We start from the raw sequence: 12,081 nt of genomic DNA, 5'->3' as shown, positions 1-12,081 counted from the left end.
ACAAGGGGTTGGATAAATAATTAATATTCTTATCTTCGGTCATTATGTAGTGGTTGCCAATTTCCTCATTGGGAAGAAAACGTCTTAGCTATGGATTTAAGTGTCATAGCTCGACAGTTTAATGCCATGACATTTACAAATAAAGGTCGGCAGTATGAAAGAGTAATAGGAGGCTGTGGTCTTTAAAAGGCGAACCTGAATTTTGCATGCATCAGGAAAGCAGCATGAGAAAACTGGATAAAATTTAAAATAATCCATAGGTGGGTTTGGGGGAGGGAAGTGGTTGGAGTTCAGATACTTTAACAGCAAACTGCTGAATTTCACTCACTTGATGCCATCTGACCAAGCCAATGAGAATATTTTCTTGCAAACATGACCAGATCATAAATACATGGTTATATCTAAACCAATGTCATATAGTTTTATTCACATGATCAGTTCTATTAAAATCGACAATTGTAACTAAATTTCTAACGAGACCTTGAAACATTCATGCAAAATTTGGAATTAGAAGGTACTCACTTTAGGACTGTTGTAGGTTTGTCTTTAACACCAAAAGCTCTTGAGTTCAGAAAATGGACAGGGTGGCAATCTCGAAACAGTTCCTGAAATGAGAATGTGCACTGATGAACCAAGAACTTCAGTCACATTGGTAAGTATTCAAATATTGATTTGGCACTTGCACTAAAACTTTAAAACATTTCAGAGAGAAGGTAAGTTGTTCTTAGCACAGCTGTGTGCATGAATGATAAACATAATCATGCCATGCTCACCATCTAAAAAAGTTTTTGTTCATGTCAGAATATACAACAGATAAATGTCATAAGGCAGAAGAATATAAGGCAAAAGAAATATTGTTTACATTTTTATAGGGTTTTGCAATAGTTTCAGGCTGCTGCTAAAATAAAACCCATAAATAGTCCAGAATCTTGCCACGAGAATAAGGAAAGTTGAGGAGTTTACCTGGATGGCCAATAGTGAGTCCACCTACAGCTCTGAGATGCAATTAGCTAATAGTCTGCAGCTGGACACACATGCTGCATATTTGGTTGTGAGGGATATAGTACGAGAAATATCCATGATCTCTTGCTTAGCATAGAAGGAGCATATCACAGATGCAAGCTCAGCTACCATTATTTCCCTTTACATTCTGATCTTTAGTTATTTCTGTTAAAGAATACTAACTAAACATTCTAAACATTCTCACTTCAACCCAAAGCAGGGCAGCACGGGTTTCTCTTCGGAGGGTCAATGTGGGCTTTTTGGGCTGAAGGGCCTGTTTCCACATTGTACGGAATCTAATCTAATCTCATGAACTAAAGCAGATTAATTAGTCAAAAATGTAAAGCAAAAGTATTTGCCTGATGCTTTCTAATGTAGGGCTACTTAAAGGTTTACAGATGTTCTAGCAAGCATCTTGATTATGTGTGGAAAAAATACAGTTAATGTCTCAAGTTCAGTATGACACTTCTTCAGAACTAACTTCTGAAGAAGAATCTTGGCAGACTTGAAATGTTAACTCAGATCTGCTCACCCAGATGCTACCAGATCTGCTGAGTTTCTCCAACATTCTCTGTGTTTGTTTCAGATTTCCAGCATCCACAGTAATTTGCTTTTATATCTCCATTTTATATCTTAATTTAACAATCTATTGTTGACAGAAAAGCCCATATCACAGTCATGGTGGTCATCTGCACTTGTGCCAGAGAAGCATCTAATAGTCTTCTGATATTAATCCAGTGTTGGTTAATCTAGTTTCTTGGAGAGCAGCACTGTCAATGTTAAATTTAGAGAGTTAATAATTGATCAAAACCACCCTTTTTTTAAAAGCAAATCTTCCATGGGATCTGGGTATCGCGAGCAAGACCAGTGCTTGTTGACCATCCCTAATTATCCTTGAATTAAATGGCTTAATAGGTCATTTTAGAGGGCAGTTAACAGCCAATCAAATTGGTGTGGATTGAATGTCACATGTGGGTAAGGATGGCAGAATCCTTTCCCTACAGGGCATTAGTGAACCAGAAACAAAAACAGAAACTGTTGGAGAAAATCAGTAGGTCTGGCAACATCTGTGGAGCAAAAACAAAGTTAACATTTCCAGTCCAGCGACTCTTCTTCAGAAGAAATCATGGTACATATTGGTATCAACGTCAGAACCAGTTCTGATGAAGAGTCACAACTCAAAGCACTAAATCTGCTTTCGCTCCACACATGCTAGCAGACCTGTTGAGTTTCTCCAGCAATGTCTGCTTTTCTTTCAGATTTTCAGTTCTTTGTTTTGACAAATGATAGTTTCATGGTCTCCATTTCTGAGACAAGCTTTCATTTTAATCAATTAAATTGAAATTCCACCGGCTCCAACTGCGGGATTTCAGTCTGTGCTCCAGAGGATCAGTTTAGCCCTTCAGATTACTACACGAAGGACATTACAACTATACCACTGTCTCCCCATATGTGCTTTGTCTGTTAAATGCAAGTTCTCATGCATGCAAGACATATAAGTGTTCCAGATTCCAAGCCAGAAAATTTTTAGCTTTCATTTTATGAATGTGAATACAGGGTGATCACCATATCCGCGGAATCATTTTGCACACTTTCAGTTACTCATAGTTTATCACGGCCCAAAGATATTACAGGGAACATTCCAGAACCAGGAATCAGGGGATTCTGGGAAGGTAAGTTTTCCATTTAAACGAATGGGTTTGCTCCTATCCGTGGTATCGGGCTACCGCGGTAAGTCTTGGAACGTATTCCTCCGTGGGCACAGGGCTTACTGTATTCATTCCCCTAAGTATATGCCAAACTCAAACCCACTTGACAGGACAGAATCCTGCATCCTCACACACCCATTGAGGAAGGCCAATGTTGGCAAGTCAGTACCTTACTGGCTGGGGGCAGCCCACCTTTAGGCAGATGGTAACTGACCAATAAAATGCAATGACTCTTACCACTATCTGTGGCACCCTGCCTACACCAGTCAAGGTGGCTTATAACCCGTAAACTGCTACTTTCCTCAGTGTGGGTTCCCTCACTGGTAACAAGGAGGATGAAGTACCCTCTCAATTTATTATTAAAGCTGACATGTTCTCTTCAACTGTTTTGACTGAACAGCCTCAGCAGGATTTGAAATCATATGGTAACCATTGGCTGTATCTCCCTCTTGGTCTTATAAATTGAACTGTAGGAAGGGGAGGAGTACCTTTGTTTGGAGCGCAGTGGAGTTGTCGAAGGGGATTGTTTAAAGTGATTAACAGTGAGCTGTTACGTTACAGCTGTTGCCTTTTAAATGTAATTGTATCTACCTCCACCACTTCTTCTGGCAGCTCATTCCACACTAGCACCACACTCTTCATGAAAACATTGCCCTTTTAAATCATTCCGTCTCACCATAAAACTATACCCTCTAGTTTTCGACTCACCCACCCCAGGGAAAAGACCTTGTCTATTTACCCTATAGGAGAAAGTGAGGTCAGCAGATGCTGGAGATCAGAGCTGAAAATGTGTTGCTGGAAAAGCGTAGCAGGTCAGGCAGCATCCAGGGAACAGGAGAATCGAAGTTTCGGGCATAAGCCCTTCTTCAGGAATGAGGAAAGTCTGTCCAGCGGGCTAAGATAAAAGGTAGGGAGGAGGGACTTGGGGGAGGGGCATCAGAAATGTGATAGGTGGAAAGAGGTCAAGGTGAGGGTGATAGGTCAGACTGGGGTGGGGGCGGAGAGGTCAGGAAGAAGATTGCAGGTTAGGAAGGCGGTGCTGAATTCGATGGATTTGACTGAGACAAGGTGGGGGGAGGGGAAATGAGGAAACTGGTGAAATCCGAGTTCATCCCTTGTGGTTGGAGGGTTCCTAGGCGGAAGATGAGGCGCTCTTCCTCCAACTGTAGTTTTGTTGTGGTCTGGCGATGGAGGAATCGAAAGACCTGCATATCCTTGGTGGAGTGGGAGGGGGAGTTGAAGTGTTGAGCCACAGGGTGGTTGGGTTGGTTGGTCCGGGTGTCCCAGAGGTGTTCTCTGAAACGCTCCGCAAGTAGCCGGCCTGTCTCCCCAATATAGAGGAGGCCACATCGGGTGCAGAGGATGCAATAGATGATGTGTGTGGAGGTGCAGGTGAATCTGTGGCGGATATGGAAGTTTCCTTTGGGGCCTTGGAGGGAGGTGAGGGCGGAGGTATGGGCGCAAATCTTGCACCTCCTGCGGTTGCAGGGGAAGGTGCCGGGAGTGGAGGTTGGGTTGGTGGGGGTTGTGGATCTGACGAGGGAGTCACGGAGGGAGTGGTCTTTACGGAATGCTGATAGGGGAGGGGAGGGAAATATATCCTTGGTGGTGGGGTCCATTTGGAGGTGGCGGAAATGACGGCGGATGATGCGCTGTACATGGAGATTGGTGGGGTGGTAGGTGAGGACCAGTGGGGTTCTGTCCTGGTGGCGGTTGGAGGGGCGGGGCTCAAGGGCGGAGGAGCGGGAAGTGGAAGAGATGCGGTGGAGGGCATCGTCGACCACGTCGGGGGGGGGGGAAATTGCGGTCCTTGAAGAAGGAGGCCATCTGGGTTGTACGTTTTTGGAACTGGTCCTCCTGGGAGCAGATGCGGCGGAGTCGAAGGAATTGGGAGAATGGGATGGTGTTTTTACAGGGTGGGAGGAGGTGTAGTCCAGGTAGCTGTGGGAGTCGGTCGGTTTGTAGTAGATGTCCGTGTTGATTCGGTCGCCTGAGATAGAAATAGAAAGGTCGAGGAAGGGGAGGGAGGAATCTGAGACTGTCCAGGTGAATTTGAGGTTGGGGTGTAAGGTGTTGGTGAAGTGGATGAACTGTTCAACCTCCTTGTGGGAGGTGGCGCCGATACAGTCATTGATGTAGCGGAGGAAAAGGTGGGGGGTGGGGCCAGTGTAGTTGCGGAAGATGGACTGTTCCACATATCCTACGAAGAGGCAGGCATAGCTGGGGCCCATGCGGGTGCCCATGGCTACTCCTTTCGTTTAGAGGAAGTGGGAGAATTGGAAAGAGAAGTTGTTCAGGGTGAGGACCAGTTCAGTCAGTCGAAGGAGGGTGTCAGTGGAAGGGTACTGGTTGGTACGACGGGAAAGGAAGAAGCGGAGGGCTTTGAGTCCTTCGTGATGGGGGATGGAGGTGTACAGGGACTGGATGTCCTTGGTGAAAATAAGGCGTTGGGGACCGGGGAAGCGAAAATCATGGAGCAGGTGGAGGGCATGGGTGGTGTCCCGAACGTAGGTGGGGAGTTCTTGGATTAAGGGGAACAGGACGGTGTCAAGGTATGCGGAGATGAGTTCGGTGGGGCAGGAGCAGGCGGAGACAATGGGTCGGCCGGGGCAGTCAGGTTTGTGGATTTTGGGCAGGAGGTAGAAGCGGGCGGTGCGGGGTTGTGGGACTATGAGGTTGGAGGCGGTGGATGGGAGATCCCCCGAGGTGATGAGGTTATGGATGGTCTGGGAGATGATGGTTTGGTGGTGGGGGGTGGGGTCATGGTCAAGGGGACAGTAGGAGGAGGTATCTGCGAGCTGGCGTTTGGCCTCAGCGGTGAGGCCAAAGCCAGCTCGCAGATACACCGAGCTGTACCACCTCCACTGGTCCTCACCTACCACCCCACCAATCTCCATGTACAGCACATCATCCGCCGTCATTTCCGCCACCTCCAAACGGACCCCACCACCAAGGATATATTTCCCTCCCCTCCCCTATCAGCATTCCGTAAAGACCACTCCCTCCGTGACTCCCTCGTCAGATCCACACCCCCCACCAACCCAACCTCCACTCCCGGCACCTTCCCCTGCAACCGCAGGAGGTGCAAGATTTGCGCCCATACCTCCCCCCTCACCTCCCTCCAAGGCCCCAAAGGAAACTTCCATATCCGCCACAGATTCATCTGCACCTCCACACACATCATCTATTGCATCCTCTGCACCCAATGTGGCCTCCTCTATATTGGGGAGACAGGCCGGCTACTTGCGGAGCGTTTCAGAGAACACCTCTGGGACACCCGGACCAACCAACCCAACCACCCTGTGGCTCAACACTTCAACTCCCCCTCCCACTCCACCAAGGATATGCAGGTCTTTCGACTCCTCCATCGCCATACCACAACAAAACGACGGTTGGAGGAAGAGCGCCTCATCTTCTGCCTCGGAACCCTCCAACCACAAGGGATGAACTCGGATTTCTCCAGTTTCCTCATTTCCCCTCCCCCCACCTTGTCTCAGTCAAATCCCTCGAACTCAGCACCGCCTTCCTAACCTGCAATCTTCTTCCTGACCTCTCTGCCCCCACCCCAGTCTGACCTATCACCCTCACCTTGACCTCTTCCCACCTATCACATTTCCGACGCCCCTCCCCCAAGTCCCTCCTCCCTACCTTTTATCTTAGCCCGCTGGACAAACGTTCCTCATTCCTGAAGAAGGGCTTATGCCCGAAACGTTGATTCTCCTGTTCCCTGGATGCTGCCTGACCTGCTGCGCTTTTCCGGCAACACATTTTCAGCTATTTACTCTATGCATGATCCTCATGATTTTTTAAACCTCCATAACGTCACCCCTCAGACTCTGACGCGCCAAGGAAATCAGTCCCAGTCTATTAAGTCTCTCCCTATAGCTCAAGCCATCCTTGTGAATCTTTTCTGAAATCTTTCAAGTTCCACAACATCCTTCCTATAGCAGGGAGACCAAAATTGCATGCCGTATTCCAATAATGGCCGAACCAACATCTTGCAACATGACCTCCCAATGCTATAATCAAAGCACTGACCAATAGAGGCAAGCATACCAAACGCCTTCTTCACAATCCTTAATATCTGCAACTCCACTTTCAAGGAACTATAAACTTGGGCCTCAGGGTCTCTTTGTTCAGCAATGATCCCTAGGACCTTATCATTAAGTGCATAAATCCTACCTTGATTTGCCTTTCCAAAAGTGCAGCACCTCACGTGCAGCTAAACTCCATCTCCATCCTCAGCCAATTTGCCAATCTGATTAAGATCCATTGTACTCTGAGGTAACCTTCTTCGCTGTCCACTACATCACCAATTTTGGTGTCACCTGCAAACTTACTAACTATCCCTCCTACGTTCCTATCTAAATCATTTATATAAATGACAAAAAAAAATTGGACCCAGCACCGATCCTTGTGGCACACCACTGGTCACAGGCCTTCAGTATGAAAAGCAACCCTCCACCACTATCCTCTGTCTTCTACATTTAAGCCAGTTCTGTATCCAAATGGCTAGTTCTACCTCTTTTCCCTGCCTAAAGTCACCTGGCTTTTCCTTACCAGCTTTCTTAAATTGTGGCACCACGTTAGCCAACCTCCAGTCTTCCAGCACCTCACCTGTGGCTATCGATACAAATATCACAGCAAGGCCTTTTTATTTAAGACCCTACACTTATGACAAATATACAAATGACAACTAATGCAATTCCATTTTTATGTTTCATATCAATGAAAACTATAGAATAGTACTTCAAATACTCAGAGGTGAGTTTTAATTAATTTAAAATATAATTTAACCCATTAACGTTAATTAATGACTCATGTCCCATGTGAATCACCTAATGAACACAAGTTATAATGATTTACACTAATTATTTCAACAGTGATTCTGATAGGCAGATTTGATCAACGTTAGGTCAGTTCATCCAGAACATGAATAATGTTTAGAAGCTTTGGCCCAGATTCAGGGTAATGAAGACCCAGAGTACAAAGCAAAAAAAAAGCTACAGCTTGCTGGGGAATTGGTAGAGGTTACAATTGATGGCATTCAAATGTTCAAAGAAGTGTTGCAACAGCAGGATATCATAGAAGGTTAATGAGAATTATCCAGAAAAAAGCAGCAAAGAACACCACCGAGACTCATTAGGTTGATATATATTACACAGTTACTTCCACTCAAAGGAAGACTTATATTTATTTCTGTCCTTCCTTTCCACTAAGAAGGAATCCCTTTGCTGCTGACCTTACCCCATCTATATGATAGCCTGGATTCACCAACAGCGACATGAGTCTGAATTCCCCACCACAATTATTCCAGAAAGACAACAATGATTTAGTTCAAAACACCACAGATACAAACGCTTATTATAAAAGTTGCCTTTATAGCTTTGCCTGCCTGGCTGGGGCCCTTTCCTATCACTCTCTATTTCAGTGTTGCCTGCCTTGAATATCTCCTGCTTTAGAGAAAAAGAGCACATAATGTTTGTGGGACTGATCCTTAATTCAAGAATAGCAAATTGATCACTTTCACTTTATTTATCCTTAATCTAAGCAAGAAAAATAACATGACTAAATAGAGAACTCTGGTTTATATATAGTACATGTCAATTCCTCAAGATATTTCAACGTCTTTTAGAGTTAGTTCTTCTGAAATGCAGGTATTTTTGCCATGTTTGTCTTTTACATTAGCACTAATCTTGTGATGATGGTTATTGATGTATAGTCAGTGAAACAATCAAGTTAAACCTCCCTAATCAATCTCCTCTTACTAGGAGTTATGTTGATAAATAATTATACAAAGATTCACATGAAGGAGCAACTCAGATGTAAGAAATAAGACAAGCAAGGCTGATAGAGGAAGAAGTACATACTGAAAATGGATTTTTCATTTCCAGCCAGATGCTTTTATCCAAATAGTATCGATCCTTGTGTGAACTACAACTAGTAACTTGTTGTGAAAAGACTTAAGGTGGCTAAATGGGCATAAGTCCAAAGTACAAAGATGGGTTCTGATTGGTGTGGAAGTAATGTAGGTAAAGGACTAGATAATGCAGAGCCCCTTCACCTTTTCTGAACAGCTGAACCAAAGGACAACAATCTTGGCTTGAAAATGGAGTATGTTGTAAACTGTAAGTAATTCCAGTGAGCATGCAGTAAAACTGGAGAATGGCCTCCTTGTGAAGATTCCGGAAGCAGGTTGCACTGATTCATTGAAAAGCAACTAAAATAGACTCAGAAAACAAGATTTTAGGATACTGTGTTTGAGTAACTTTGAAATGAGATGTGCCATACATATATCAAGCTAGGGAAGAATAGATGTCTTTGGACTTAAACTTCCTAAAGCTTTCCTTTCCTCATATCTGTATCTGTTGTAGACCCAATGCTAGATATTTATTGCAGGTGGTCAAGTCCACTATCGCAGTAACATGTAATTCTGGGCATCGTAGAAGGCAAATGAGGTGAATCTTGAGTTGTTTAGCTCTCAAAACTTCTACATTCCTATCATGGTAGTTGTAAATAGACCTTGAGATATTGGTACAATTGGCTTAGGTAGGGACAAATTTCCATTTGAGGCAGGATATTACAAGTGAAAATAAAATCAGATTCAGTCGTGTTTAATATTTGTATATGAATGAATGGTAACGGAGAGAGCATTCAGTGAAGAGCAAAAGAGAAATTAGAGAATAGAAGTAGGATTAAAAAATACATTTACTTTGTTACAATTTTTTTTAGATAATATGAAGAGAATTCCAATGGTACCTGTTGTAGCAAGGTCAGTTGCTGTGCTAGATGTTGTGGACTGTAGTCAGCCAACATGAAAAGTCCTTTCTCATCAACTTTCTGGTAAGCCCCTGACAGTTCTCTTGCAAAGCCAGTATAGCAGGGCTTTGGCAGTGCAGTAGCTATGGTGTAAGACTTTTCCTTCGGTTGAAGGTTTGTAGGCTCAGTACGCTTGCTAATCTTCCATTTAAAGCTCTGTTTCAACAAAAGATTAACAAAAGGTAATGTGCAGCAACATTGTATTACACCTGTAAGATCCACCAATGAAATCCATTCTAGTGAGGCTATGTTCTATTTTCAATGATTCTGTCCTTTGTTAGAATTCCCAAGGACCAAATAACATAGTTGAAAAAAGCAAAACAACACACTAGTTATTCAATTCCAAAGCACGGAGAAGAGGTATGTTTCCTAGGTACAACAATGAGGAATGGTTCCTAATACATTGTTTATCTTCAATTAAAAAGGAGTGCCATACCTTTCGAGAAATATCTTCATCCAAAACCTTTTTGAACATTGAATGAACTGACTGGTTGTCCTCCTCATTCCACAAATCCTCGAACATGATGCTGTCATACAGTGGATTATGGGCTTTTTCTTTCTCAGAGAAGCTTTGAAGTAAATTTATTAAATATTCTCCTCGACTGTCATATAGAATAACCTTTTAAAAGAAAGATCATATTAAGTCAATTTAATATTTATTATTATTCAGCTCTTCAATGATCCATGTTGCATAATTAACCATAGTTTTGTATCTTTGGGATTCATACTCAATCTCTGATTTAATGAAGTCTATTCATTAAAATTATTGAGTGTATAATGTGGTAGTATGATTTCCACTGCTGTTTCATTGCTCCTGTTTTATCAATGAAACTCTGCATATATATTGTATTATGCAGACAAAAGACACATAACAATTGTTAAGTTTATTATAGATATAAAGACAACAGTCCTAAATGAATCAGTTATGCTCATGGTAACTATGTTGCGATTGAACCCCCCAGTGCCACTCAACAATGATGCCACCAGGGCTTGAGAATGGAGGGGTTTGGGGCACATAATCCAAATAGAGGGAGCTGGTGATTGTATGACAAAGGGTGCATTCAGGCTTTCATCTTGCACCACAGTTTGTCAGCACTGGTGGAACCTTCCTCTTCTCAGGGCTTTCCCATCCAGAAACCAGCAGGTTGAGGCTCCAGCTGACTCTTGTGTCAGCATTAAAAAACAAATTCCTTCCATCTTCAATCTTTCAAGGTACAGTACCATATCCTATCCCAAAGCTGCCATCCCAGCAGGGTTCACTTGCACTCTTCAGAATTTCATTCAGCATACTGGCCTTAGGGAATAATATGGGTCCTTCTGAGGTCAAGAATGTGTGAATTCAGTATATGATTGCTGAATGTTTCAATATTATCATTCACTGCATGCCCAATCTCTAAGAAATGATCCCACATTTGTGCATATTTGTTAGTGAATGCCTTTTGGTGGTTTAATTATTCCAGCTGGGTTCAGAATTACCTTTGAGGAAATAAAAGTTTCTAGCTTGTTTAAAACTTCAGTATCTTCTGCAAAGTCTACATAGTAACATTCTTCAATCCAGGCCTGCAGTAGATCTAAACTTCGGTTATACACATTTATGGAGTCAGATGAATTTCTTTGATTCGCACTGAAATTGTAAAAATAATTCAGATTACCTATTCTTGTGTAAAAATATTGGATTAAAATTAGTAAAAGTGCAGACATGACATCATGACATCTACAAAAATCTAAAGGATAAGAACTGAATAATTCAATACATATTTTATGCTTGTCACTGAATCACATTTTGGATGTTAAGAGAAAGCTCTGATACAGGCTTACAAATTTTGAATATTTTAAAGGTAAATGCTGAGTGTCAAAGTTCCCACAATTAGCAAAAAGGATATTTCAATTTGCTGGGCTAAGTGATTTCCAAAGCCTAATACCTCTCTGGAGCTGTATGGTAAGTCATAGAGGTTTACAGCACCGAAACAGGCCCTTCAGCCCAACTTGCCCAAGTCACCAAATTTTCACAATTAAACTAGTCCCATTTGCCTGCAGTTAGTGTGTATTCCTCCATACATATCCCATCCATGTACCCGTCTAAATGTTTCTTAAATGACAAAACAGTACTCGCTTCCACCACTACCTCTCGCAGCCCATTCCAGACACTCACGACCCTTTGTATGAAAATATTGCCCCTCTGGACCCTTTTGTATCACTTCCCTCTCATCATAAACCAATGCCCTTTAGTTTTAGACTCCCCTACCATGGGGAAAACTGTTGGCTATCTGCCTTATCTATGCCTCTCATGATTTTATACCTGTATGAATGTCACCTCTCAGTCTCCCACGCTTCACAGAAAAAAAATTCCAGTCTATTCAACCTCTGCTTATAACAAACCTTCCAATCCAGATAGCATTCTAGTAAATCTTTTCTGCACTCTTTCTAGTTTAATAACCAGAATTTCACACAGTACTCCAAATGTGGCCCCACCAACATTTTGCACGGCTGCAACAAAATGTCCCAATTCCTATACTCAATGCCTTGAATGATGAAAACAAGCATGTCAAAA

At 43.0% G+C, this 12,081-nt stretch overlaps 1 protein-coding gene across 8 annotated transcripts in view; it reads right to left on the bottom strand.

The window, feature by feature from the left end:
- kndc1 (kinase non-catalytic C-lobe domain containing 1) overlaps positions 1 to 12,081 on the bottom strand; it is a 354,394-nt gene that overhangs the window by 166,400 nt on the left and 175,913 nt on the right. For all 8 annotated transcript variants that reach the window (XR_006314907.2, XR_015760947.1, XR_006314906.2 and 5 more), the window contains 4 exons: positions 11,007 to 11,154; positions 9,967 to 10,149; positions 9,471 to 9,686; positions 523 to 605 (listed from right to left, as the gene is read on the bottom strand). Coding sequence is in view for 4 of the 8 variants with exons in the window: in XM_043712540.2 (XP_043568475.2) it covers positions 523 to 605; positions 9,471 to 9,686; positions 9,967 to 10,149; positions 11,007 to 11,154 (630 nt within the window). In the remaining 4 variants the exon portion in view is untranslated. The remainder of the gene's footprint in view (positions 1 to 522; positions 606 to 9,470; positions 9,687 to 9,966; positions 10,150 to 11,006; positions 11,155 to 12,081) is intronic.

This window comes from Chiloscyllium plagiosum, unplaced genomic scaffold (genome assembly GCF_037043375.1).
Source record: "Chiloscyllium plagiosum isolate Xiang-an unplaced genomic scaffold, Cpla_swu_hap1 HiC_scaffold_22, whole genome shotgun sequence".
NCBI classification, from domain to species: Eukaryota; Metazoa; Chordata; class Chondrichthyes; order Orectolobiformes; family Hemiscylliidae; genus Chiloscyllium; species Chiloscyllium plagiosum.
The sequence above is the reverse complement of the archived record's forward strand: the minus strand, read 5'-3'. Positions and strand labels throughout refer to the sequence as shown.